Source organism: Spermophilus citellus, assembly GCF_964194105.1.
Source record: "Spermophilus citellus genome assembly, chromosome: 3".
NCBI lineage: Eukaryota > Metazoa > Chordata > Mammalia > Rodentia > Sciuridae > Spermophilus > Spermophilus citellus.
Window position 1 is genome coordinate 141,719,063 of NC_138184.1, and position 26,666 is coordinate 141,745,728.

Here is a 26,666-nt window from a genome sequence, read left to right on the forward strand (position 1 = left end):
CCAGAGATGAGATGCAAGAAAGAATCCTGTTCTTACTTTGCATCTAAGAAATCACAGCTTTGATTGCTCTTTATACCCAAAACAAAGAAAAGCTTTCTGGAGGCCACCACTCCCCTCCCAGCACCTGTGGCAGGAAGTTAGGATACTAGTTACTAGACAAGGTTCAAACTCTGCAAATACAGAGCTGCTCAAATTTGCAACCTCTTGACTTTTTTCCTTAAAAATAAACATACCTTCTGAATGTTCTGTACAAAAATACAATAATAGTAAAATGCCTTAAAGACTAAGTAAAAAACTTCCAGAATCAAGATGCAATGATGGTTGAGAAGTGCTAAGTTGGACAAGACAGATGGTGCTTCTCTAGCATCAGGAGCCCAACGGTTCCCAGGACTACAGTGAAGCCAAAAATGAAGCACACCTCAAAATAGGGGGTGTTTCTGTCAACTCACCACTTCTCATGACCCACACATAGGGCCCCAATGCCAACACTGGCACGCTGCAGCCTCCCACCCACAACTCCTGCTGTCTAACCCCACTTCAGCCTTTTCCAGAAGACACTCTTGTCTCTAGCACCATGTCACTTTCTTGGAAAAAGAAAAAACAGAAAAGGCCAATCTATAAACACAAAAAGTAGATTAGTGGTTCCTCAGAGCTGCGGCTAGAATGGGAAATGATAGTAAATGGGCATGTGAGTTTTTGGAGTGGTGGCAATGTTCTAAAATTGGATTGAGGTGGCAGTTGCACAGCTCTGTAAATCTATTAAACAGCAGTGAATTACACTTAGTACAGGCTAAATCTATGGTATGTAAATTATATCCCAATAAATTAAAGCAAATTAATCATGTCTAACATTAAGCCATAAGCATGTCTGGTGGGAGAAGTAGCTTTGTTGAAAAAGTGGAAACACAGACCAATGAATTATAAACTGTTCAGAATTCATTCAACTTTAATTGTGGGGGTAAAATCAGGCAATCACTAGGAAACAATACAGTTCCTGGGAGTAATAACAATGCTGCTGTTTTGGTAAAGTGGACGTGATAAGAGTTATTTTATTTTTTTATTTAGAGCAAGCTGTCAAAAGTTGCCAAAGTTTTTCTCATTCCTCGATTGTTTCTTTTTTGCCAGTTTCTTGCCCTTCAAAAAGAGGATACCTGGCCTCCACATCAACCCACGTGATGCTACCATTGGCCAGATCGCGGACAACACTGGGCAGTTCAGAGACCTGGGGGACAAGGAAAAAGAAGTCCAAGTAGCAACCAACTTTATTTAGATTTTCAAAAGGAGGGTCCATCCTGAAATCAGGAGGTAGTGCATAGTATGGAGCTGAAACAACGTGGATATAATGACAAGGTCCTTTTATAAGCTGGGCCTTCATGATGTTTCCTGTCATCTCCCTGAGTCCTTTACTTAATCACACCCACTCTTCTCCCAGGTCTAGATTCATGCTCTTCCTCGGGCTCACAAAGCCCAGGAACTCCCCTAGATAACTCGATCCTGCCACAAGGCTTTCCTCGCTATTCTAAATCTCCACATTCAATTGAAATGACTTCATATGCATGTCTGAGGCTGTGTGTTCAGTCCCTAGCACCACAAAAAAAAAAAAAAAGAAAGAAAAAAGAAAAAAAATATTTTATGTGTGTTAAATTTAATTCTAAGAACAGGAGCTCTTAACATCTGACCTCATAATTAAGAAGAGTCAACCAAGTACCATGTTTGAAGGGAGTCAGGCGAGCCTGCTGTTCCTCAGGCGTAAGTGAACACTGGCTGCCACACAGCAGTGGTCCTCAAGCTTGAGTGCCATCAGAATCACATACAGGACTTGTTAACACCTCCCCTGCCTTCTTCTCTCCCTCTCCAACTTCCTGTTTCTGATTTAATAGGTTGGGGGTAGAGATTCTGCTGATCTACTGCATTCCCAGGTCATACTGATGTTGCTGGTCCAGGGACCACTCTCTGAGAACCATAGCCAGATGGGAATACGGGTGCTAAGTAGCCAAATCTGGTTGTTTGCAAAAAGACAAGCTAGGAATCCATGACATGTGAAGTAGATCATAAACTCCTTTGGAAAAAAAGCAGTCTTGTATTTTCCTCATTATTCTCTATCAAGTTGAGTACATAAATAAAAACTTGTTATAAGCCAGGCAGTTGTCCATTAAAGTGGCCACTTTGTCCTTTCCCCTTTTTTTTTTGCAGGGAGTGAGGGCGTGGAGGGATGGTAACCGGGATTGAACTCAGGGGAAGTCGACCACTAAGCCACATCCCCAGCCCTATTTTGTTATTTCTTTTATTTAGAGACAGTTTCACTTTTGCTGAAGTTGGCTTTGAACTCCTCTGCCAACTCCTCTGGTCCTCCTGCCTCTGCCTCCTGAGCCGCTGGTATTACAGGCGTGGGCCTGATTGTCCTTTTCCTTACCATGCTCGTTCCCCTTCTGTGCTTGTCCCAGTCCATGGTTCCCTTCTATTAACTAAAATTCTGAAACATTACTCTGTTTCGGATGGACTAACATAGAAAAGCTTATACAGACACATGTACAGAAATATAAAGATAAAAATGTCTAAGCCCCCAGAAGCCTGCCAATAAAACTATGGCAACAGCTTCTGGGGATCACACTTCTCTCACCTAGTAAACAAACAACTATAAAAGCAAATCGTTGGAGAATGAGCCCAGAGCAATCTAAATGGCTATAAAATATTACAGAGGTACTAATGGATACTTTCATAATTAAGCCAAAAAGATTTGGGGATCTGGGCATTGTCTGATACAAGTCTATCAGTAAAATTATGAAGAAAAAAAAAAGGAAAGGGAGCATAAATACATCGAAATCCAACTCACACCAGTAGGAAGTAGTGTTCATTCCTAAGACTAAACTGCCAGAAAGAAGACCAATTACCTCTGCTCTTATCTGCCGCATGGAGTCTCGGTCCCTCAGCGTTGCAGTGTGAGGCGTCTTATTCACTGTATCGAAGTCAATGGTGATGCCAAAAGCCACCCCAATCTCATCAGTCCTGGCATAGCGCCTCCCAATTGACCCAGAGGAATCATCGACTTTATGAGACACACCATTCCTGGTCAAGGCTTCCGCTATCCAAAATAAATAAAATAAATTATAAAAAAATGAGGGAGTAAGTTCTGACACATCTAAATGCTTTTTACAAGCTCAGGAAACTTGTAAAAAGAATCAAGACAAGAGAGAAACAAATTCCACTTATGAAGGAAAGAAAAATTCAAGAAGATGAATAAACCCCTTGCTGGAGTCCAAGTGTTTCCTCCCATCTACGTCTGACACAGCTGTGGGTTATGGGCTGATCAAGGCACCAGGCCAGAAGGCAGGTCCTGACTCCACTACCTTCATATGCATGGCCCTGAGGAGTTTAAGGGATTCTTCTGCCTCCCTACTCTGAAATACGTGGGCAGCATCAGATGACACCTGGGTCCAGTTCAGTGCCATGGGCTCTGTGGCAGTAGATACACTGGAGCTGCTACTCTTCACTCAGGCTGCCTGATGAAGAGAGCAGAAGGGCTTCATGAGAAGCCACTAAATCTGACTCTTGAGTCCTACTGTGACTCACTCAATGCTGGAATAAAACATCTTGAAAAGCATTCTCTTAGAAATAGGAGCAGAAGCTAAATCGCTTAGATTTATGCTTTTTCAATCTATACTTTTATTGAAATAAATGATACATTTCCCAAAATCTAGTCTACTTGATGGTGTTCCCATGGAGATTACCCAATTGGATTTGCTTACATAATTCCTTGACAAATGGCATGAACTCCTGGTTTTGGCTCAGTGGAAGGACGGAGCATTTGAATGGAGCAACCACAGCGGGGAAACTGAAGAACTGAAAGGTTTAAAAAGAAATAAATCCAAACATATTAGTTTATAAATATCTAAATGTCAATGTCCCAAACCATAAGATGTTACACACAGTGGGTGTCCAAGCATAATTTCACTATCAAAATGCCAGAAAACATGGCATGAAAAACAGTGTTATAAAGAGAAACAAGAGAACCAGAATCAAAAAAATTCACTGGTAGCTTTGAATTTGGGTGATCTTGATAAATTCTCTCTGAACCTTAGTTTCTCCACCGAAAAGCCAATCTCTACCATTTTCTCTAATTCACAAGACCATTGCACTGACTGCTTCTGGAGCAGTGGCACACACCTGTAATCCCAGCAATTCAGGAAGCTAAGGTAGGAGGATCACCAAGTTCAAGCCCAGTCAAGGCAAATAAGCAAGACTCTGTCTCAAAAAATTTAAAAAGTCTAGGGATGCAGGTCAGTGCTGGAGTACCCCTAGGTGCAGTCCTCAGTAGAGCAAAAAGAGAATGACACAGATTCCTATTTGGCGCCCCTTTGGCATTAAAGCTTAAAACTTTAATGCCAAGCAATGACCAATATTCCACTGTAAGTGAACTTTGTGCTCCAGTAACAAGGCTGCCCACATCACAGAATGCTAGAATTCTCTCTCCTCCTCCATCCTGTGATAATTCTATTTAATTTGAGAGAGAAGGACTGCTTTTATAGGAAATAATTTCTTGAACTTCACTAGCAATGTTTCAATACCAAATTTATAGGCAAATGGATCATGAGACTAGGTGCTAATAATTTAGAAACATTTTTGGCTTCCCGTAGCCTAATCAAATTTCTCTTCATGAGAATATGGGACTCTATGCAATTCATAAAACACTGCAACTAATTTATGCCTATTGAAATGTCTTTTAAAGCTCCAGTTATATAAATATTGTTAGATTCAAAGGAACAGCTAAAAGATATTTTAAAACCCTTTTTATTAGAAAAATAATCAGGAAAAGCATGAAGCAAACTTGACATCTAAAAAGAATACCTCAGTTACACATGTCATCATTCCTCAAAAAGGACCAAGGCTTACACTTGTATGGCTGCTGCCTGGCCCAGGTTCTTAGTATCTGCCCAATGAATGAGAACTATTCCTTCACGTCAGGAAATGAAGATGCAACTTTAGGGCAGAGATTAAAAGAGCAACTTTATTAGCTACATATTACAATAGTGTGCCAGACCTTTTTAAAACACTGGCACCTACAGCTCACCAGTTCATTCCTCAAGGTTAAATGCCCTGGAAGGAACCAGAGTTAAGGTTCAACATTATATACGTGCTCAGCTTTACAATGGTCAAGCAAATGACACTATTTCTTTCAGTTTACTTAATATATACACTCTCTCCTTTTAAGCCACTTCTGAGTAGTTTGCCTAAAACTCTCCCCCTAGAAATTAAAGGAATATAATTTCTGCAAGCAGAGCAGAGGTGAGAAAGATGAGGTAAGGCAGAATGAGAAGATAAAAGTGAAAGGCATGGAGCCATGACTCAAAAGCATCAGAGCCAAAACTAAACTTGCGGGAGCTGATTAGACTTCTCATAAACATCTATCTCCACTCTGAACACCAGGAAAGCTATCTCCCAGATATTGCCTGATTTATGGCCTGTCAGACTCACACATTGGAATTGTATGTGATTCTTATTTAACAACACAAAACCCCACAGATCCCTGGGTCTCAGGCCTAAAAAAATTGAAATCAATGGAATAGAACCTAGGAATTTACATATTTAGTCCAAAAGTATGCCAGACAATTTGATGCAGTTTGAAAGTGAGGGAAATACAGAAGGACTCAGGCAGTCAGGGCAAGATGGTGAGTGAGGAGGTCAGGGGCAGGGGCAGAACAAAGGAGCATGGAGAGGGTGTTCTGATGAGGTCAACTTCCTGCGCATGGACACAAACAGGGGACCCAGTCAGACAGACACTTCCACACGAGTATTCCTAAGCGTAGGATCCAATAGTAAAACAAAAACAGATGCATGGAAAAGGGGGCACCAATCAATAGTAGTGAAGAGTATGTGGACAAGGGAGGAGATAAGAAAGAAATTCCAGAAACCATAAAAAAAACAGGCCCAAATTTCCCCCACAGGATTTCCCAGCTCTGGGGCTCCTTCTCTTGGGAGAAGTTTATCTCTGTATCTGTCGCTTTTGCAACAAATCTACTTCTTGCTTGCTATCTCTGTGTCCTGTTCTTCAATTCTTTGCTGAATAGAGACAATGAATCCAGCACCCCTAGACAGTAACAAAAGGGTCCCCTTGAATGCTTTACAAGTATATAGACACAGTTTGGTGGTTTTGTCCAATTCTGTGAGATGTCTCATCATTCCCAATTTCCTGAAAATGAGTATATCCAGAAAATACCATTTCCTCCACCAATGCAATACAGTTACCCACATTTGTTCTTAGAATTAGGAGCACCAGGCAACTACAACAATGGCTTCCGGAATAACCACATGCTAAAACTCAGAATGAACATACTTTGTTTTGTAAATAGTTAAGCAAAGATCACACATCACTAGCATATGACAGTAAATAATAACTAATGGATCATTTCTGTCTTATTGATGTATTTCAATAAGTTTTATTTTCTGACAGTCCAAGGGAAGAGCACACCATACAGGACAGCTTACCGTTCTCTGCTCATCTCCCTCTCGCACATGGAAGGTATGTTCTAATACAGTATACATGATCCTGCCCAGGCCAAAGGAGGGTTCGATTACACTTGGAACAACTTCTTCCACTGTACAAGAAAAATTCAATAACATTCTCTCAAATACCAAATAATGCATTTTGGATCCTCTCTAAACAATTTTTAGCACTACATATATCTCTACTCTAGATGGATTTTGATCTCTACATCATGGCAAAAAGCAGAACATTCATAAAAGCCATTTCCCAACAGGCAGATTGGCATACACCTATAATCCCAACTACTCAGGAGACTAAGGCAGGAGGATCACAAGCTTGAGGCCAGCTTTGGCATCAGATAAAGACCCTGTCTCAAAAAAATAAAAAGGGCTGGGGATATAATACAGAGGTAGAGTGCCCTTGGGTTCAATCCTTAGTACCATCAAAAAAAAAAAAAAAAAAAAAAAGCTATTTCCTGGTAGGAATATTGTCACCTTGGGGGAAAAAGTTGAAGTAAAAGAAATTTGCACAAAATTTAATTCTTTGTTCATATAGCATTAAAAACGAAACTTGACAGGAACATTCCTTCCCCAATTAATAAGCTATAAATGAAAGCAAGTACCATCTGACTCTATTGTCTGCCTTGCCTCTACAGAAAGCATCAAAAATGTAGAGTTTTCATTAAGACTTTGACACAATTAAAAACCCATCACCATCACTGACAAAATTAATAAAAACAATTATTATATGCAACCAGTATAACAGGGCCTATCTTTGACTTTTTAAGCTTGTAATCTTAGTGAGAACTCATTCAGAGCCAAATTACTGGCATTATATCTCCAAGTTCTCCCCCAGGAGGCCCTGAAAGGAAGAGAGCCTGCCCAGGGAGAAGCATCCCATGGAAAGAACACATTCTATGGGGCCCCGAGGCACTTCCCACAGATCAGACACACCTGTGGTAAACCCAAGAGATGAATTAATAATTACTACTATTTGAAAAGAAAGCACCAAGTACCATTAAGGTTTAAAGTTAACCTGACTATGACAATGGGGAGTTTATGTTTTAGACATAATAAGTAGGACCAAAAGCTCATGGGTTCTAAAGAGGATTTTCTTTCTCTTTTTTTTTTTTTTTTTTTTTTGGCGGGGGGTGAGGGGTGGGGGGATGCAGGTTTACAGGGGATTGAACACAGGGGCGCTTGACCACTAAGCCTCACAGTCCTCCTGCCTCAGCCTCCTGAGGCGCTGAGATTACAGGCGTGGGCCACTGTGCCCCACTAGGATATTCTTTGGTCTGTGATAAAGACTGAGAATATATTTTGGAAATATAATTATAATTACAGTATTCTTCTGCCCACTCTTCCATGGCAGCCTAATAAGGAACCACAGCTCTGAAACAACTGCCAGGATGATGGCTAAAGCACCAAGGCACGAGGAGCCCTGCTTCTTCCCACACCTGCTTGCTCAGGCCTGGCAAGAAAGCAGGCATGAACACATGAAAAGAGAGGCCTGCTCTTTCCAGAGTAGCAGTTTTTCAAACACTCAAAAAACCACCATCATCCTTCATGTGAATTCCAAAATACTCACTGCCCAATTCATAGAATTTATTCTTTAAAAAAGAAACACACAAATAAAATCTTCTTAGCTTTTAAAAAAGCATGAGAGATCACTGTCTTCAACAACCTTTTAAAAAGCTGTTTTGCCAAAGATGACCCAGGGTGACAGATGTGAGTTTTTTAAAAAAACTTTTTTTAAAAAAAACAAGAGAAACTGTCCTTAAAGTAAGTCCCCAACCCCACCACTCCCACAAAAGAAACTTAATCAAAAATATTCTTCAAATGAACCCCAAGCCATTGGAAGTATAAAGGCAGTATTATACATTATTTTTAAATGGGAGTACAATTATGTTGAAAAAAAATGTCTTAAAGTCACAAAATTTATGGCTGTGGCTAATGCCACAATTTTTCTCTTCAAAATTTCTATAAAATTATGTCATATAACATTTTTTTAAAAATTCAGGAGCTATATTTGTCTCTTTACTATTTTCATAAATTTACCATGTAGTGTTTTCTGGAATCTCTTCACACTGACCATGTCTTTTGTTAACTGAAATGTTTTCCCTTCCGTTTCAATAGTGAATTCCCTGCAAAAAACAAAACCACTTTATATATTAATTAAAATATGCAACCTCGTGCCTCAATTTAAAGTTTTTCAGACTGCTAAACTGTTCTCATTTTAAGTACGATAGAACCTGGTCAACTCTCCAGAAATCCATATTATTTCATAAGGAATACCTAATTATTATCTCAACAATAACATCAAACTGGATTCTGAGGAAATGCTCACAAATTGGACTAGCTTTAAAAATTCCACAAGTGACTTAATGACAAATTCCTCTGGTTTTGAGATCAAGGCTAAATAACAGCTTTTTAAAAAAATCATTTTAAAAATAAGAGATATGTCAAAAATGTGCCTGCCTGCTAGTAAATGACCACTGTTCTCATTACTGTTGTCAACAAATGTTAAAAATGAACCAGTTTGTCATCTTGCAGAAATAGACCAGCTTGTCGTCTTGCAGAAATAGTCTTAAAACTGCCACACCATTTCCAAAATAGACTGACACTTAATGAAGATCTGCTTAAAAGAAGTTTAACAATTGTTTCACATGTCAATATAAAGTATTATTCCCCCCCACCCCCCAAAAAAATCACTGGCTGCCATGTGTTCATGTCCTGAGATATGCCCATTCAGTTTCAGGGTATAAGAATTCATCTTTATAAAGCACCTCAAGCAATACCTGTATTTCAGCTTATAAGGTATTTCTCACTCATCTAAGATCAATTTGGATTTCTCTGGCCTTCCAGCAGCTCAGTGCTGAGAAAGAGCGCCCTCATGCGGTTGCCTTGAAGCTATGTAGTTAGTGCACACAAATGCTTTTATTCTTGGGGTTCAATTGCATTTTGCTAATTTCTACCAATGATTATCTCGTGTTTATCTGCATGAGTTTCAGGGATTTCTTGTGGTTTTAGTATTCTGTCTAAAGTTTGTGAATGCATGCACTAAAGGCTCCACTGCAGACACTGTTACAGGTATTCTGTCTGTACAGTGTACGTGTAGATAACAGCTATCTACACAGCTAACAGCTATCTAAAAGGGCAGGATTTGCAAGGAGATGGTCATTATTGAGAATCAATAAAAGCAAACTGTCTTGTTGTGGATGATATCTAAGTAGTGTTATATCTATAGGTTTGATGATTATGGAGCATAAACAGATGTTAATTCTAGAAGAACAGAAATGCTTAAACATCTTCCTACTAAAATGGATAATTTTATCTTCAACTTGCAAATGCTCATCTTCCACCAAGGCCCCAAAGGTTCCCTTGGGTTTCTCTCCCATCTGTCCTCCCAACTTCCCACCAACCACTCACTTTTCTGCATTCCATCATTCTAAGCTGGATTTGTCTTTCCTAGAGTTTCACATACCATCTTTTGTGTAAGGATTCTTTCACTTAGCCTAAATGAGAAGGGTGCACAAATTGTGATCTCTTGTGTTTTCTAATTTTGGGGGGTTTTGTTGGGGTTTTGATCTGATCTGATTTGGTTTTGGTATTTTTTGTTTTGTTTTTAAAGAAAACCCTTTGAAAATGCAAAAACCATTCTTAACTGGAGGGCTATACAAAAAACAATACAATGATGTTCAAAGTTACTCTGAAAAATGTGCACTTATGAGAGACTACAAATGTTTCTGCTACCATATCATCTATTTTTTTTTTAAAGGTACTGGAGATTGAACCCAGGGGTGCTTAACTAGTGCACCACATCCCCAGCCCTTTTAATTTTTGAGACAGGGTCTTGTTAAGTTGTTAAAGCTGGCCTCAAATTTGTGATCCTCCTTCCTCAGCCTCCCCAGTTGCTGAGATTACAGACAAGCACTGCCATGTCTGGCTTCATCTGATATTTTTTTCTACATACTCCATCTCTCTGTGACTCTCAACTGCACATATTAACTGCCTAATACTGTCTCACAGGATGTTTTTTCAGTCTCTTATTTTCTACACTTTATTCTGAATACCTTCTGTTGCTATGCCTTTAAGTTCAATGATCTTTCTTCTTGATGTTTAATCTACTGTTAATTCTGTCCAGCACAATTTTCATTTGAGATATTACCTGTTGGTGCTCCATTTGGTTCTTTTTAACATATATTTTCATTTCTCATTTACTACATTCATGTTTCCCTTTATGTCCTTTATATCATGAAATGTACTTACAATAACTATTTTAAAATCCTTATATATTTATCATAGCATGTGTGTTATTTCTGCATGTTTTAACTGACTTTTCCTCCTCATTGAGACATATTTTCCTGCTTTCTTGGGTGTATAACTTTATTACTTGCCAGACACTGGAAATTTTACATTGTTTAGTGTTGGATTTTACTGTATTCCTTTAGACTCTTCACTACTGTTTTTATTTTTATGCCTAAAACAATTCACAGAAAGAACTCCAGCTCTCCAAAAACAGAACAGTTACTTTTGAGACAGGAGCTATAACTTCTACTCCTTCCTTAGAAACTACTTTGGACAAGTCTCCCTCTCTAAGAAAATCTTTAGAAAAGAAAAAGATCTTTACCATCTATTTCAAATCATTATTAGGCCATAAAGCCAAAATCCTAGCAAAGGTAGTTCTTTAAATGTAGCCACAAGCAGCACTTACCTGCAAAACATTTCTTGTGAAACTAACATCACCCTAATTTTCAGAACCAGGCAGAGAGGACATATGACTGGAGTCCAAGGAAAAGTGAACATCTTAAACCTTACCCTTTCTCATTCAGTAGTGTCTCCATTTCTGTAATGTAACATTCATCACAGATGGCGAGGTACTCCATCACCAGCTTTGCATCTTTTTTGTACGCTTTACCAACTGCTCCCTTATTGGGTTCAAACTGAACAACATTAACTGTTTTGTATGGAGCAGTCAAGGATCACAAAAACCACTGCCTCAGTACTATGGAAAATGATCTTGAAGTCAGTCATTAACTTAAAACATCACCAGTTCTCTAGTATAGATCCTATGTAGGCTGATTTTAAGTGCAAAATGAAACAATTATCCCCAAAATCACTTCAAGAAACTTCACTTAAAAATAAGTAAACACCACCAATAGAGAATTTTTCAATTATACTGAGATAAAAGGAATATTATACCTAATTGGCAATATAATTTAATCCATAACACAAAAACTTTGGGTAACAATTAATTCATTTCTAAAATGCCAAATACAACAAGGTCTATTTCCCGTCACCCACCCTAAGAAACCAGTTCAGAGATCACATCCTCAGCATCTGATAAGAAAACTTATAGCAAGGTACAGTGGCACACGACTGCAATTCCAGCAATTTGGGAGGCTAAGGAAGGAGAATCACAAGTTTAAGACTAGTCTCAGCAGCTTAGCAAGACCCCGTGTCAAAATAAAACAAAAAGGGCTGGGGACAGAGCTCAGAGAAATTCACAATTTCTGTGAATTGTAGAACACCACTGAGTTCAATCCTGAATACAAAAGAAAGACACAAAGGAAGAAAGAAAAGTTCTATTTTGCTAATACACGAACAATGTAAGCCAAATTATTTTATTTACCATAAAATGGCAATCATCGTTTCACAGAACAAGTATTTACCAGATGCACTCTACGTAGGGGTCCACAGATTTAGGTATGGAAAAATGTAACCTCAAACAAAACAGAAAATGGGTCAACACTCTGAAAGATATTTAGAGCATTTTTCTGAATGTGCTTTTTCTAAAGGTCAAATACTGACTTCCCATATCAGACTACAAGTATAGAGAATAGGAAAGAAGCAATGAGGGCGATTAACTAACAGGTTTAAACAAACATTAGTCATCTTTTCATTGCTGTGACCAAAACACCTGACATAAACAATTTAAAGGAGAAGTTCATCGTGGTCCACAGTTTCAGAGGTTTCAGTCCATCGTCCATGGACTCACTTCATTGCTCTGAGAGTGAAGAGGCCAGTGATAAAATACAGTCCCCAAAAACATGACCTACTTCCACCAACCATGCCCACTGCCTACAGTTTCTACCTCCTCCCAGGAGTTCATTAAAATTATTATCCTATCAAATAGGTTAACCCACTAATGAGGTCAGAGTCCTCATAATTCAATCATTTCCTAAACGCCCCACCTCTGGATATGATATTACTGCACTGCCTTCAACACATGAGCCTTTGGGGGACACTCCAGATCCAAACCATAATACTACTATAACTCCAAAACTTCTCCATTCACCTACAGAATGAAGTACAGACTGGAACTTACATATTGGCAAGATGTTTGCACTTAAGCCTGAGTATGCAGTGATCAGAAAGGATATGGGTTCTTTTAGAGGTTTTTCAGCAACTAGAGGGACTTTGGTGGCTCGTGCATGACAGGAGAGGTCATAACAGGAACGATCAGCACATCCAACAATCTCAATCCAGCCCTAAAACAACAGAATTGATAAAAAACATGTATTGCTTACATTGAGTTTGTTCACAAATGCATGCACAGTATAAGCCCTTTTCAAATATTGTAGGATATTCAATCATAGAATCTCCAATTTGATTTTATAAATTTTTGAAATGGGAACAGTTTCACAATTCACAGAGCTGACAAATCTAGAAAGTATAACTAACATTGTACACAAAGTAGTCTTATTTTCCAGAGAGATTTACATTGCCCTATCTCAACAATGGGCTAAACTAATATATTCTAGGAGTTAATTACCAAAATTAAATGTAAGCATAGACAAAACATATAGAATTGGTTCAAATTTGTAATCAGTATCAAAATGAGTTGGGCAAAACCCACTATTCTCTCTGGACAAAGTACCTACTAGCCTCACAAAAATGATCTCTTGTACAAAAGGAAAATAATTTTTTTTGTTTAATCTGAAAATAAAAAGAAATCCCAGAAAACAAAAAAAAAATTAAAGAAATTAATGATACTTATACTCCTGAGATACTACATAAAATTTTGGCATATGTCAAGCAAGCTTGCTAAAAAAAATTAGATAAGAAAAACCTGAATATATTCTTTCCTAATTCCACAAAGGAAAAAGAATATATTTAAAACAACATCAATAACAGCCACTATAAGAGATATGCATATTATTATGCACTTATAAATGCAAATGTGTTTATAATCTAGAAGTCAGGTACAGGCACATGCCTAAACCCCAGCTACTTGGGAGGCTGAGGTAGGAAGATTGCAAGTTTGAGGTCAGCCTTAGCAAAACTTAGGAGACCCTGTCTCAACACAGAAAAGGTTGGGGATGTAGCTCAGAGGCAGAGTACCACTGGGTTCAATCCCCAGTACTGCAAAAAAAGGAGGAGGAAAAAAAATCTAACTCAGACACACCAAGGCCTGTGGGCCTATGGCATTTACCATTTCTAAGGTTGCAAAACAACAAGAAGATATGCAACAGAGACCATACAGGGCCCACAAAACCAAAAATATTAACTACTTGATCCTTCATAGAAAATGTTTGCCAATCCCCAATATACAGAAGAGACACAAAGCCCTTTGGGGGATAAGCATGCAATTTATAAGTCTTCAGAATTATTTTTTCCTTGTAAAAAGAAATCATACTTTAACATGACTATTTTTACTTTTAATTAGAAAAAAAGGAATCCAAATTAAAAAAAAAAAAAAGCCAGTTTACAAATTAAAACCCATGACTCTGGGTTAACCCACTGATCCCGGGCTAAAGCCACCTCTCTCTAGAGAAGAACTCACGAACATCCAATAAGGGATGTGACAAAAGATTCTCAGGGTCCTTGTTTTGGATATCAGCTTATTACCACTGCCAATAACACAGAAAGAATCTTCTACATTCAAATGCCTTTCATTCCTAAGTTTAGTACTAATGTTCACATACAGAAGCATGGGAAGGTACAATGCAGAGGTAACCTAGACATCTTGTCGGAATTTTTAGAGAAAAGGCAGTTCTTAAATGAGATGAGAATCTACTAGTATATCCCCTCAAACTACCAAATAGCTCTCTAATCTAATAGTACTATAGCTTTCTTTACTCACCCTACCACCATTTCTAACATTTGTTGGGATTCCTGTCATCAGGAGGCCACCCCATCTTAGCTTCACTCAGACAGGTCACCAATAACACTGGACGGCACCAAACACACACACACACTGGCACTGCCCCATCATCATCAATCTTTTCTATCTGTCTGAAGAAGCTATCTATGTCTCCAAGCAGCTCCTCCTGTGACACAGAACAGCCCACTCCTCATAAGAAGACTACTTTTGCTGTTTTGTTCAGGAAAAGATCTCTTTTCTTTGTTCCATTATGACTTTAAGTTCACAAAGTGCAACTGTGATAACAGATTTTTTAAGTTAACAATGTGGAAACCAGAGTAAAAACCATTCCATTCTACTTACGTAGGACGTTTTAGATTCCGCATCCCAACAGTCACAGGCATAATGGGCCATTTCGTTCTCCATGTGCTGCCGGAAGCGAAGTTTATCTGGAGATACTCCAACCTTCGTGAGGTAGAGGTAGATGCGGCCAATGAAGTAGCCTAATACTGAGTTGTTAATTACACCCTGAATAAATAAGCAAGTAAGCATGGAGGAAGGAAAGAAAAAAGATACACATTAATACTTTTCAAGACTAAGGTATTATTTCCCATGAAGTTATTCATAATCTACTGAAGACATCTGAAACACAATGTAAGCTACTTTTTTGTTGCTTTCAGAATTTCAAATACCCAGAAAGTGATATCTGTTACCTTCAAAGAGGTTAATATCAAATAAACAAGGTGATAACAAAATTGGTTCAAAATACACCCAACATACATCTATCCAACTACTCAACTGGGTCAGCAAAATTTCAGCCCAATGCCACTGAACCTCTAAATCTACAGTATAAAAATAATGTTCATTAATGACCCTAACAAATGGCAAAGATATTCCCTTCAGAATTAACAAAATTAATAACGCATGTTAAAGGGATTTTAATGTATTCCTACCCACTGAAATCTGCAAACCCCATTCAATACATGTAATCTTACAATTTTAATACTGGAAGAATCTTAGAAATCATCTAGCCCCATCTCTCACCACTGTAGGGATTCTCTCTGCAAAATGGGTAGCAAGTTATCATCCGCCTCAACTTTAACATTTTCAGGGCCAGGAAGCTCAATGGTCCGAAGGCAAGTCATCCAGGCAGCAGCTACTGTTTTTTCACCCCCTCTTATCTCCTGGAGAATATTTAGAGAAATTCTGCTACCTGCAAGGCCTTATCACCAACTGATATGGGTAATGCAGAAGAGCTTAGAATCCAGCAGCCTTGCTTTCCTGAACCAAATTCTGTCTCCCTCGCAGTTACACAGAATGTTAAATGGATCAGTGAGGCACAATTTAAACAAAGCTCAATTTTCCAATATCACTCTGCTAAACTTTTTTTGTGTGTGTTTAGCCCCACAATCCAGAAACTGGGATATTCGGGTGATTTTTCCCTCATTGTGATAATACTGTGTAGGGACTGGAGCAGGGCTCAGTGGCTGAGCACTTGCCTAGCATGCACAATACCCTAGGTTTGATTCCCAGCACTGCAAACAAACAAAATATAAAATGAATGACTGTATAAAAATATGACTGCTAAAATAAAATATTTTATCAGCCAGTACAAAAAGAACTTGGTAAGCCCTGCAAACCCTGAACTGGCACAATCTGAATAACTCCTGCATCTTACCTGTTCAACAGCATCTCCTAGGCGCATTTTCCGAGCAGACTGTCCGCTGACCTGGGCTTTTGCTGAATACAAACAAAGGTAAAGGTCTGCTACATTCTGGAACTTGGGATGGTCTTTCTCACCAGGATCTACAAAGTGCTCAATTTCTGCCATTGTGAATTCTCTGTAAACAAAAATATAAGGGATAAAATCTGCATGCTTAACTAAAAAACACTAAACAAGGCCCCTATTTTCAAATGCATTCTATACTGATAAAGGCCCCGACTCTAGGAATAGCTTATTACTAAAATTAAAAAAAAAAAAAATGGTTTCTTAAGGGAAGGAACAAAAAATGTTTTGATTGGGTTTGTCTACATAACTGTGTTTGCTTGTTTGTTTTGGAGTAACTAAGGATCAATCCCAGGGACTCACAGATGGTAGGCAAATGCTTTACCACTGAGCAACATCCCTAGCCTGATTATTTTTAAAAGCATTAAAAACTGGCCTAGGGGTATAGTTCAGTGATAGAGCATATACTCAGCATGCATAAGGTCCTGGATCTAATCCTTAACACTAAAAATAAAAGCAATATTAATAATAAAATTAAACTTTTTAATTCACTATTTTAAATAACCATAAACTTCTCTCAAATAATGATTTCTTCCACCTAACCAAATCCAAAAAGATGGGGCTAGTTTTAACTGAAAAAAATTTTTAAAAGGCAGAATTAATAACAAATTTTAAATTTACAACTGTCCATGGTGGTATATGTCTATAACCCTAGCTATTCTGGAGGTTGAGGCAGGAGCTCAAGATTGAGGCCAGCCTGGGGTACTAAAGAAAGACCCTGTCTTGAAAAAAAGATAAAAAGACTTAGGGATGTACCTCAGTGACAGAGTGTCTGCCTAGTGGTTTAGAGGTCCAGGGTTTGATTCTTAATATCTTCCCCAACATACACACACACACACACACACACACACACATGCACAGACACACGTGAGATATTGAGTAGTGACATCCAAATAAAATGTTTTATCTTAAAGCATCAGTAAGTCTTTATATATATACCCTAAATGAAGCAACCAATATTGACTTTTCAAAGAATGGGAAATTAAAAGTTGACTGAAATGGTTCTTTAGCTTTTATAGCAGTTTGGTTTCTTTTTTTTCTTTTAACTGCTCTATACATGATAACGGCACTATGCAGATGGTTTCTTTAGAGTAAGAGCTTCTTAAATAAAGTGTAATTCATGGCAAAGGACAGCAGACAAAAATTGAACAAGACAACATCAAGCTCAATGCAGAATGATGAAATAAATATGCACACAGTAATGGCTTCTCAAAAAGATTTTTCTGAATGGCAATTTAATAGCTAGTGCAGGGGGAGATGAGGTGCCGGGAAGTAATTGTATGAGGCAAAATCAAACCTCTCTTCTTTTAAAAACAACAAATCACATTTACTGGTGTACTTTCAAGACTACTTCAGATGTTTTAGATGCAATATAAAATTCTTAAATGGGTCCTAAAAACACACGAAATGCACTGCAAAAGAGCTTTATTTTTTGAATTTTATTTTTTAATGGTACCCCTTATTTAGTCCTGTAGCACCTATGTCTTAATCATCTTTGAATAACTATCAAACATCTGTGCACAAAGCAAAGTGAGGGACAAATGTGGTGTTTGGCTGCACAGTTTGTACCTGGGCTGACAGGAACTGCACATCCTCATGTGGGGCAGATAAATTAAAGGCCCTACTCAGAATCCTCAAAACAGGTGCTGCAAAAATGGTGCTGTGAAAATGGCATATTTGGGACTTTTAGGATGTCTATCTAGAATTTCAGTTTGGGAATAAAGGCTTAAAATTTTTTTTAAATTTGTTCTTTTTAGTTATACATGACAGTAGAGTGTATATTGACAGAATATACATATATATATATATATATATACACACACACACACACACACACACATACACACACACACACATACACACACACACACACACACACACACAAAGAATAAACCACTCTTGTGGTTACACATGATGTGGAGTTACCCTGATTGCATATGCAAATACAGGGCTAGGAAAGTTATGATCAATTAATTCTACTGTCTTTCCTATTCCTCTCCCAACTCCCTTCCCTTTGTTTCCCTTTGTCTAATCCAATGGATTTCTAATTTGAATGCTTAAAATTTGCTAAGAAAATAGATCTTGACTTTCTTACTGCCAAAACAACAAAAATAAAGGTAACTATTCTTGTGAGAAGTATTCCAGTCTCCTGAGAGAGACTTTAATTAGCCTGTCTGTGGTAATCACTTCAGTGTACATATAAAAACATCACCTTATTTATCTTGGGAAAAAAAAGGCAACCTTAGTTCACAGACAGGAGGCAACATTTATTTGACCAACTCTGTCTCTTATCCATGAGTTTAGAGACTGTATACACAGGCCAGGAAGACAGAACTAAACAACCAAACACAAAAAATTTTAAAAAGCTTCAGATGAGCAATCTGATACTTCTGAAAGAGTTAATATTTTTTTTTAAAAAAAGAATTATTTTTTAAAAAAGTAATTACTGCTACAGAAAGACTCATCACCTGATAACTCCGATCAAGAAGAAATCTTAACACTGAACAAAGCAATCCTGGTGCTCCCACGGGGGATGTTGATGATGTACATAACCCAACTAGTCAAAACCAGGCAGGACACTTTGAAGTGGAAATGAGCCACTAGTCAGGAAGGTCCAGGCTTTTCCCACTAACCCCTGTGATCACACAATTCTGAGCTGGTTTTCCCACTCAATAGGCCCCAGACTCTTCTCCTAAACACTAGATTTAGACAAGGTCAGTATAAATACTGGGGAAGCACTCGTGTCAGGGTACCATTGGAACAGGAGAAACCAAAAGACAAAAAGAAAAACAAACAAAACAAAAAAACCCAGACCTTGGGAAATAACAGACTCAAATCTGACACATTTTTCATTTTCATAATACCTTAAATTTCTGATTACCTCTCTTTCTACATGAAAACCTAAAAGGGGCCCTTCCCACCCCTTTCTTTAGGTTGTACATACATCCTCCATGACATCTCTCATTCCTAACCCACAAGTCTGAAGGGACTACAGCTCTGAAGACAGTTTGGTTGACAGGTAGAGGTATTTCCTCACAGACGGCACCGTGGGACTAACAAGATCAGGCAGGTGCCTTGGGTACTATGATCTGCAGTCAGTGGCTGGGACAGGCTATGGCTATGTCTGTAATTACAGCAAGTAAGAAGAGAGGAAAGGGTGGTGCCTTGGGACTAGGAGAATACTTTCAGTGCCTAAAAAAGTTCAGTGTGACTATTCCAACCTATTTTTTTATAGAATGAGTCACTCTAAGAGATGACATCAGGAAGAAAATGTATACAAATCACTAAAAGCTCAAGTCATAAACAACTAAGTCATAATAAATTTCTAAACAGTAGAAGTGAACAGTGCCTATATGCCTTCCCACATATCCCTGAATGTAACAGACAAAAGCACATTTTCAGAACAGAGGCAAGGTGTTAAAGGCTTCCCCAAATATCTAGAGGTTATATCCATAACACCAACTGATTACTGAAACACTCTCCAGCAAAGCTGTCTGCACTGGACTAGAGTGACCCTCTTGTCATAACTCCACCCCATCTGCCCCCACAAAAAGCAGCACTGCCCAAACTGCAATTGGTTCAGGAAATCAAGAGCTTAACTCAAAACATATGATGAACATGGAAAAAAGATGATCTTGGAGCAAGGAAGAAGTTTAAGCTATTTCCCACCTCTTACCTTTCCATTCAAACATACTTCTATTATTGAAAACTGCCAATTATCCCAGGTATTACACTTGGAGATTACAAAATATAAAGAACACAGAGAAGACAAAAATAAATCCATAATTGGTACTATCACAGAATAGTTTCAAAATGGCAATCTTTCACTTCTAACTCAATGTCAAGGGCAGTACCTGACTCTGATGAGTCCAGATCGAGGGGAGATCTCATTTCTAAAAGAGTTTCCAATCTGGGCAGCAGCAAAAGGCAACTTTCCTTGGTTGAATTCCAAAAGTCGCTTGAAATTCAGGAAAATCCCCTGTGCAGTTTCTGGTCTCAAATACCTAAAAAGTTAAGTGAATCAGTCTGTTATCAAGAAAAAAATAATATTTTATAACAAACATGAAATTTTATATATATATCTCAAAATTCTCAAATAAACCATTTTACAACAAAACTGTACAGGCCCTTAAGACAAAGTTTTAGAAACAGGTATCTTCCTCTGTAGCAAATATTCTCATAGAAGTATCAGAAAATAGATTAAGTAACTGGTATGGCAAGACTACTGCAGCACTGTCATTTTATTGGATTACTCCAGTTGTCAAAATATCCCCTCTTTCACAGTGCCCCTAAAACCTCTGATGATGTCCTCTTGAGCAAACATTTGCATAGAGGTATAGATTAGGATAATTTTGGTTCCCTCCAAAAATAAAACCTCTGTTAATCCACAAAATGAAACAACTGTGGGATCAAAAAAGAAGTCAGTATGGGCTAAGGCTTAACATTAGAGTTCACTGAACACGTCCATCATCCTACTAAGCCAGGACATTTTCAAGGATTCCCACACTATTTTATCCTCTGCAATATTTTCTGTTTTCAGCCAAAGGCTTCTTTATTTCTTCATATTTTAAACAAATGGTTAAAAAAAAATGCTATAATTATTGCCCTCACCTCAATTTCACAGAAGATACTCTATGCAAAACCCCCTTTAGGAAAGTGTTCTCAATAGCCTACTTCCAAATAAGTGTTATTAAAACAACTTCAAAACCAAGGAAAAAAGACATCTAAAATTTCACCCTCTCTTCATGTACATGACCACTCTTTCATTCTTGTGGTTCTTTCCGGATCTCATCCAAGTATTAACAACTACAATTTATATGTGTATTAATGCATGATGTGTATAAAATTATGTGTTACTTCTTTTATTTATTTTCTAAATAATTGTAAAAAAAATCTTACATTTAACAGTGGCAAAGTATTATATTAAAATGATCTACTTTATTATAATTCTTAACCATTCTCAAATTAATGGATAAGTAGATTATTATACTTTTACTTTATATGTTCTTTATAAGCATAGTTTCCTTTCCTTTTGAATTATTTCCTTAGGAATTCCCAGGAGTGAAATGTCTGGGTCAGAGAATACACATCATTTTATAAAATCTCTATGTACTATCAAAATGCAAAGTTTACCATTGGCTTCTTTCTACAAAATATCCCAAATCAACCTGGCATCTTTTCCCTTTTTTTGGTACTAGGGATTGAACCCAAGGGCATTTTACTACTGAGCTACATCCCCATCCCTTTATTTTGAGATGGGGTCTAAAAATAAGTTGCTAAACTGCCTACGTCTGGCCTCAAACTTTCGATCTTCTAACCTCAGCCTCCTGAGTGGATGAGATTATAGGCATGTGCCACCATGCTTGGCTCATCCTATTATCTTATAAAAGAATAAGCTGTGAACATTTTGTCACAATTAATTAAAATTAAATTAAAATTTATTTTTACTCTAAAACAAATCCACAGAAAAAATATCTGACACTATGAAATAAAACATTGGCTGTGTTTGTTAACAGTGGACTGGAAATCTCGAGAAAAAGCTTCCAATTCCAGATCACTTTATAAACTATCCAGATTTGTTTATTATGTGAAAAACTTCTTCTTTCAGATCAATAGGCCATACCTATGCTGTTCAATGATAGGACATTAATTACAGGTCTATTTAAATTTAATTAAAAAGCATTAGGAGTGATGGCACACACCTGTAATCCCAGTAACTCTGGAGGCTGAGGCAGGATCCCAAGTTTAGGGGCAGCTTTGGCAACTTGGCAAGACCCTAAGCAATTGAGTGAGACCCCCATCTCAAAGAAAAGGCTGGGGATATGGCTTAGTAATAAACCACCCCTGGGTTCAATTCCCAATACCTATCAATCAAATTAAAATAAATTTAAAATTCAATAACTCAGTAGCACAAGTCTCAATTCAAGTTCTCAACAACCATACATGGCTAGTGACTAACATATCTAGAACATTTCCATCACTGCAGAAAGTTCTACTGGACAGCTGTGCTAAACTGAACAGCTACTAAAGTACACTTCAGCAATTATTCTTTGTCCTTCCCCTATACAACTATAACTAACAGATCACAGTCTGTTATGTTTATAATTTTAAAAAAGGGAAAGTGATTATATTAAGAATTATATAAGAAATAAAACTTAAGAATACGGCTGTCATTATTTCTCTTTAGTATATTCATCTGCACTTTCTTTATATAACTTCAAATTTTTTCCTTCCCAGCATTGATATTTACCTTTATTACAAGCCATTTTAATAACTTGGTTACACAAACAAACTGTGATACATACCCAGGCATGTTTCCTCCAGGTCCAATGAAGGTCTTGAACATTAAATTAAAAGGTACTGGTGGGGACAGATCATTCCCAGTAGTGGGGGATTTTACATTATAGTTCACAAAAAGATCTCCAAGTTCTTGCTGTCCATAGTTATCAAGCTAAAGAATACATCAAGACAATAATCAGTGCAAAAGACAAAGAAAACAAGGCATAAGTATTATAACTTCTTCAATCCATTGCTACAACTCACACAAAATTCAAGAACAAAAGAAATTACCTAAACTTCAGGATATACACATTAAAACTATAAACAGTTTACATACTTTTCATTTACCAGCAGAAAAATGGAGACATTTCTGGGACTGACCTAAAACTAATGCCTTTTGTTGAGAGCCACAGCCAAAGGGGCCCCAGCAAACTTCCAGCTGCCGGCTGATGATTGGCTCACAGCAGCCCCAGCAACATCTAGCTGATTGGCTCCTCTGTGGTGATGTTCATTGGGCTGTTTCCCTGCCCTTCAGACTGCCAGCTGATGATTGGCTCACAGCGGCCCCAGCAACATCTAGCTGATTGGCTCCTCCAAGGAGCTGCTCATTGGGGGACTTCTTTGGCTCCGCCCACACAACCCAGCCAATCAGCCTCAAGAGCAGGAGGATTGTGGGAGGTGGTGAGGTTTGTGTGGGGGTGAGAGGCTTGTGGGAAGCTGGTGGTGGCAGTTGGGCTCTGAGGGTTTTTTCCTGAGGAGCTGTTTTGTTTGGCGTTTGTAGTTCTAAAAATAAAGTTAGTTTCTTTTGACAAGTGGCTCCTGAATTGTGCCCAGCCAGACTGCGGCATTTGGTGGCTCGCACGGGGAGCGACTGAGGGTAAGTAAACTGCTCGCCCCTGAGGGCAAGGCGAGAGGATGGGTAGCCATTCTAAGTTTCCTCTTTTGTTTTGCTTCATTTTTGTTTTAACTTGCCTGTCCCTGGAGATGAGTGAGACGGAAGAAAAACCGGTCACATCTGAGGAAAAACTATTTGCGTCTGAGGAACAGATAGGGAAAAAGGACGGATGCACATGTCAGGAGGATAGAAAGGCTGATATAATGATTTTGTATGGTTCCATTCTTATTTCATTCTGAATCGGTTTTGTTTGGTGTTATCTTGTTGGGTTGTATTATAGTAGAAATACGGAAACAGAAATTAGTAAAAAACAAACCGAAAGACTGTTAAGTAAATTGTTAGAGGAAGGAGGCATCCCAGTAAAATCAAGAGCAGTCAGGGCATATGTTGATACAATACAAAAATGTAGCCCATGGCTTTTTAAGGAGGAGTTGTTAGATATATCACAATGGAACCATCATGGTGAAGATTTAAAAAGAATAGAAAAGAACAACCCAGGGACTCTGCCAGTTGGCACATTGCCATTGTGGACGTTCGTATCTGGTTTGCTTAGTCCAAAGCCTTCAGTTCAGACAAAGGTAGAGGAAGGAGAAGACATTGATTCAAGTAAAAGAGAAGGTCTCTCAAGTTAGTCAGAAAGAGGAAAAGATTCAAGTAAAAGAGAAGGTCTTTCGAGCTAGTGAGACAGAGGAAGGAAGTTTAGAGCAGAAAAAGCCATCAGGGGAAAAGTTACAACAGGAGACTGCTAGTAATACCTTTCTATCAGAGAGCATAAGTGTCCAACCAACAGCACCACCTCTACAGGAGACTGCTACTAACAGCATTCTATCACCAGAGGGCATAAGTGTCCAATCAACAGCACCACCTCCATATGCTAGGAGGCTCCTAACCCCCAGAGTTGATAGTTGGGATCCTGAGACAGGATCTCAAGTATGCCCTGTATTTGAGGTAGGAGGGCAGCGAATTTACCAGGGTTTAAATTTCAAAACAGTGAAGGAGCTAAAAGAGGCTGTAACAACCTATGGTCCTCAAGCACCCTTCACTGTAAGCTTGGTCGAATCCATTAACAACTTGAACATGACACCAGCAGATTGGGCTAAAATGTGTAAAGCTGAGCTAAATGGAGGTCAATACCTGTTATGGAAGGTTGCCAATGAGGAATTTTGCAAGGAGACGGCTAGGCGAAATGCAGCAGCTGGTTATCCTCAGAGAAATCTAGATATGTTGTTAGGAAAGGGACCTTATGAGGATCAGCAGCAACAAATTGCATATGATCCTGGTGTATACTCACAAATTGCTGCAGAGGCGATTAGGGCATGGAAGACTTTACAAGGACATGGAGGTTTACAAGGTCAATTATCTAAGGTAATACAAGGAGCTAATGAACCTTACGCTGAATTTGTAGATAGGCTTATTCAAACAGCTACCAGAATTTTTGGGAATACAGAACAAGCAATGCCACTAATAAAACAACTGGCTTATGACCAAGCGAATCGTTGGTGCAGAGATATCATTAGACCATGGAAACAGCAAGATTTAAACACATATATTAAATTATGTAGAGATTAATGAACAAGAGCAAGTCATGGCAGCTGCAGTAAAACAGGCTTTAGATGCCAGAGACATTAATGAACAAGGGCAAATTGTGGCAGCTGCAGTAAAACAGGCTTTATATACCAGGCCAAGAACATGCTACAATTGTCAACAAATAGGACATTTTAAAAGAAATTGCCCCATAGGAGGAGGGTTTAACAAAACTAGGTATCAAAGGAGTAGAATACTGGGTATTTGCCCACGATGCCGCAGAGGGAGACATTGGGCTAATGAATGCCATTCTCAAACCACCATAGAGGGTACTCCATTATCAAAAAACGAACAAGGACAAGGTGTTTATCCACAATATCGTGGACAAAGGCATTGGGCTCCGTTGCCAAAAAATGGACAGGGGGCCCCAATGCTTCGGGGCCCCAAACCACAAATATACGGAGCACTGGAGGAACCCAGCAACCCCATCAGGGTAGTGACCAGGACACATTGTGCATCAGATCCCTCATCAGACAAACCAGAGGGAGTACAGGGTTGGACATCTGCGCCTCCGCCAGATCAGTACTAACTCCAGAGATGGGAGTTCAAATCATTCCCACAGGGGTAAAAGGACCTCTTCCCAAAGGAACAGTAGGCTTATTATTGGGACGCAGCTCTTCTACTCTAAAAGGACTTTTGATAAGTCCTGGGGTAATTGATCCCGATTATGAAGGTGAAATAAAAATTATAGCCAGTTTTCCAAAGGGTATATCAATAATTTCACCAGGAGATAGAATAGCACAGTTACTAATAATACCAAGCCTACATGATAAATTTTCCAGTCATGCTGTAGAACAAGGTTCCAAGGGATTAGGCTCCACAGGTGTAGATTGGGCTATGCTTTCTTTAAATTTAGATTCTCGCCCCATGCTAAAACTAAATATTCAAGGACATGAATTTAATGGGCTACTGGATACAGGTGCAGACCTTAGCATCATCTCTCGTCAAGAATGGCCAAAACATTGGCCATTACAACAAGCCACTCAAACGCTTCGAGGCCTAGGAGTGGCGACTAATCCCCACAGAAGTGCAATGGTATTAGATTGGAAGGATCCTGAAGGATGTGAAGGAACTATACAGCCATATGTATTGGATCATCTTCCCGTAAATTTCTGGGGATGAGATGCCTTAGATCAATTAGGTTTGACATTAACAAATAACATCAATCAAAATGCACCCACTATTATGGCTAGACAAGGTTTTAGGAAAGGAAAAAGATTAGAAAAACAAGAACAAGGTATAGCAGCACCAATACAAATAGATCAAGGAACAGACAGACATGGGTTGGATTTTCACAAAGGGCCACTGAGACAATAAAAATTACATGGAAATCAGAAAGACCAGTATGGGTTCCTCAGTGGCCCTTGACTAAAGAAAAGATACAAGTAGCCCATGATCTGGTCAAACAACAATTAGCAGAAGGACATATACAACCTTCTGTATCTCCCCATAATACTCCCATTTTTGTCATCAAAAAGAAATCTGGTAAATGGAGATTATTGCAAGACTTAAGAGCCATTAATAATGAAATGGTCATTATGGGACCTGCTCAATCG

At 38.5% G+C, this 26,666-nt stretch overlaps 1 protein-coding gene across 1 annotated transcript in view; it reads right to left on the reverse strand.

Moving 5' to 3' along the window:
• Positions 1-963: 963 nt before the first annotated feature.
• GARS1 (glycyl-tRNA synthetase 1) overlaps positions 964-26,666 on the reverse strand; it is a 48,692-nt gene continuing 22,989 nt past the window's right edge. Inside the window, exons 7-17 of the mRNA XM_081287247.1 lie at positions 22,658-22,803; positions 20,207-20,356; positions 16,245-16,407; positions 14,930-15,094; positions 12,863-12,971; positions 11,299-11,443; positions 8,539-8,624; positions 6,484-6,593; positions 3,747-3,840; positions 2,892-3,082; positions 964-1,222 (exon numbers count right to left, since the gene is read on the reverse strand). Of these exons, the coding sequence (XP_081143373.1) occupies positions 1,097-1,222; positions 2,892-3,082; positions 3,747-3,840; positions 6,484-6,593; positions 8,539-8,624; positions 11,299-11,443; positions 12,863-12,971; positions 14,930-15,094; positions 16,245-16,407; positions 20,207-20,356; positions 22,658-22,803 (1,485 nt within the window). The 3' untranslated portion in view covers positions 964-1,096. The remainder of the gene's footprint in view (positions 1,223-2,891; positions 3,083-3,746; positions 3,841-6,483; positions 6,594-8,538; positions 8,625-11,298; positions 11,444-12,862; positions 12,972-14,929; positions 15,095-16,244; positions 16,408-20,206; positions 20,357-22,657; positions 22,804-26,666) is intronic.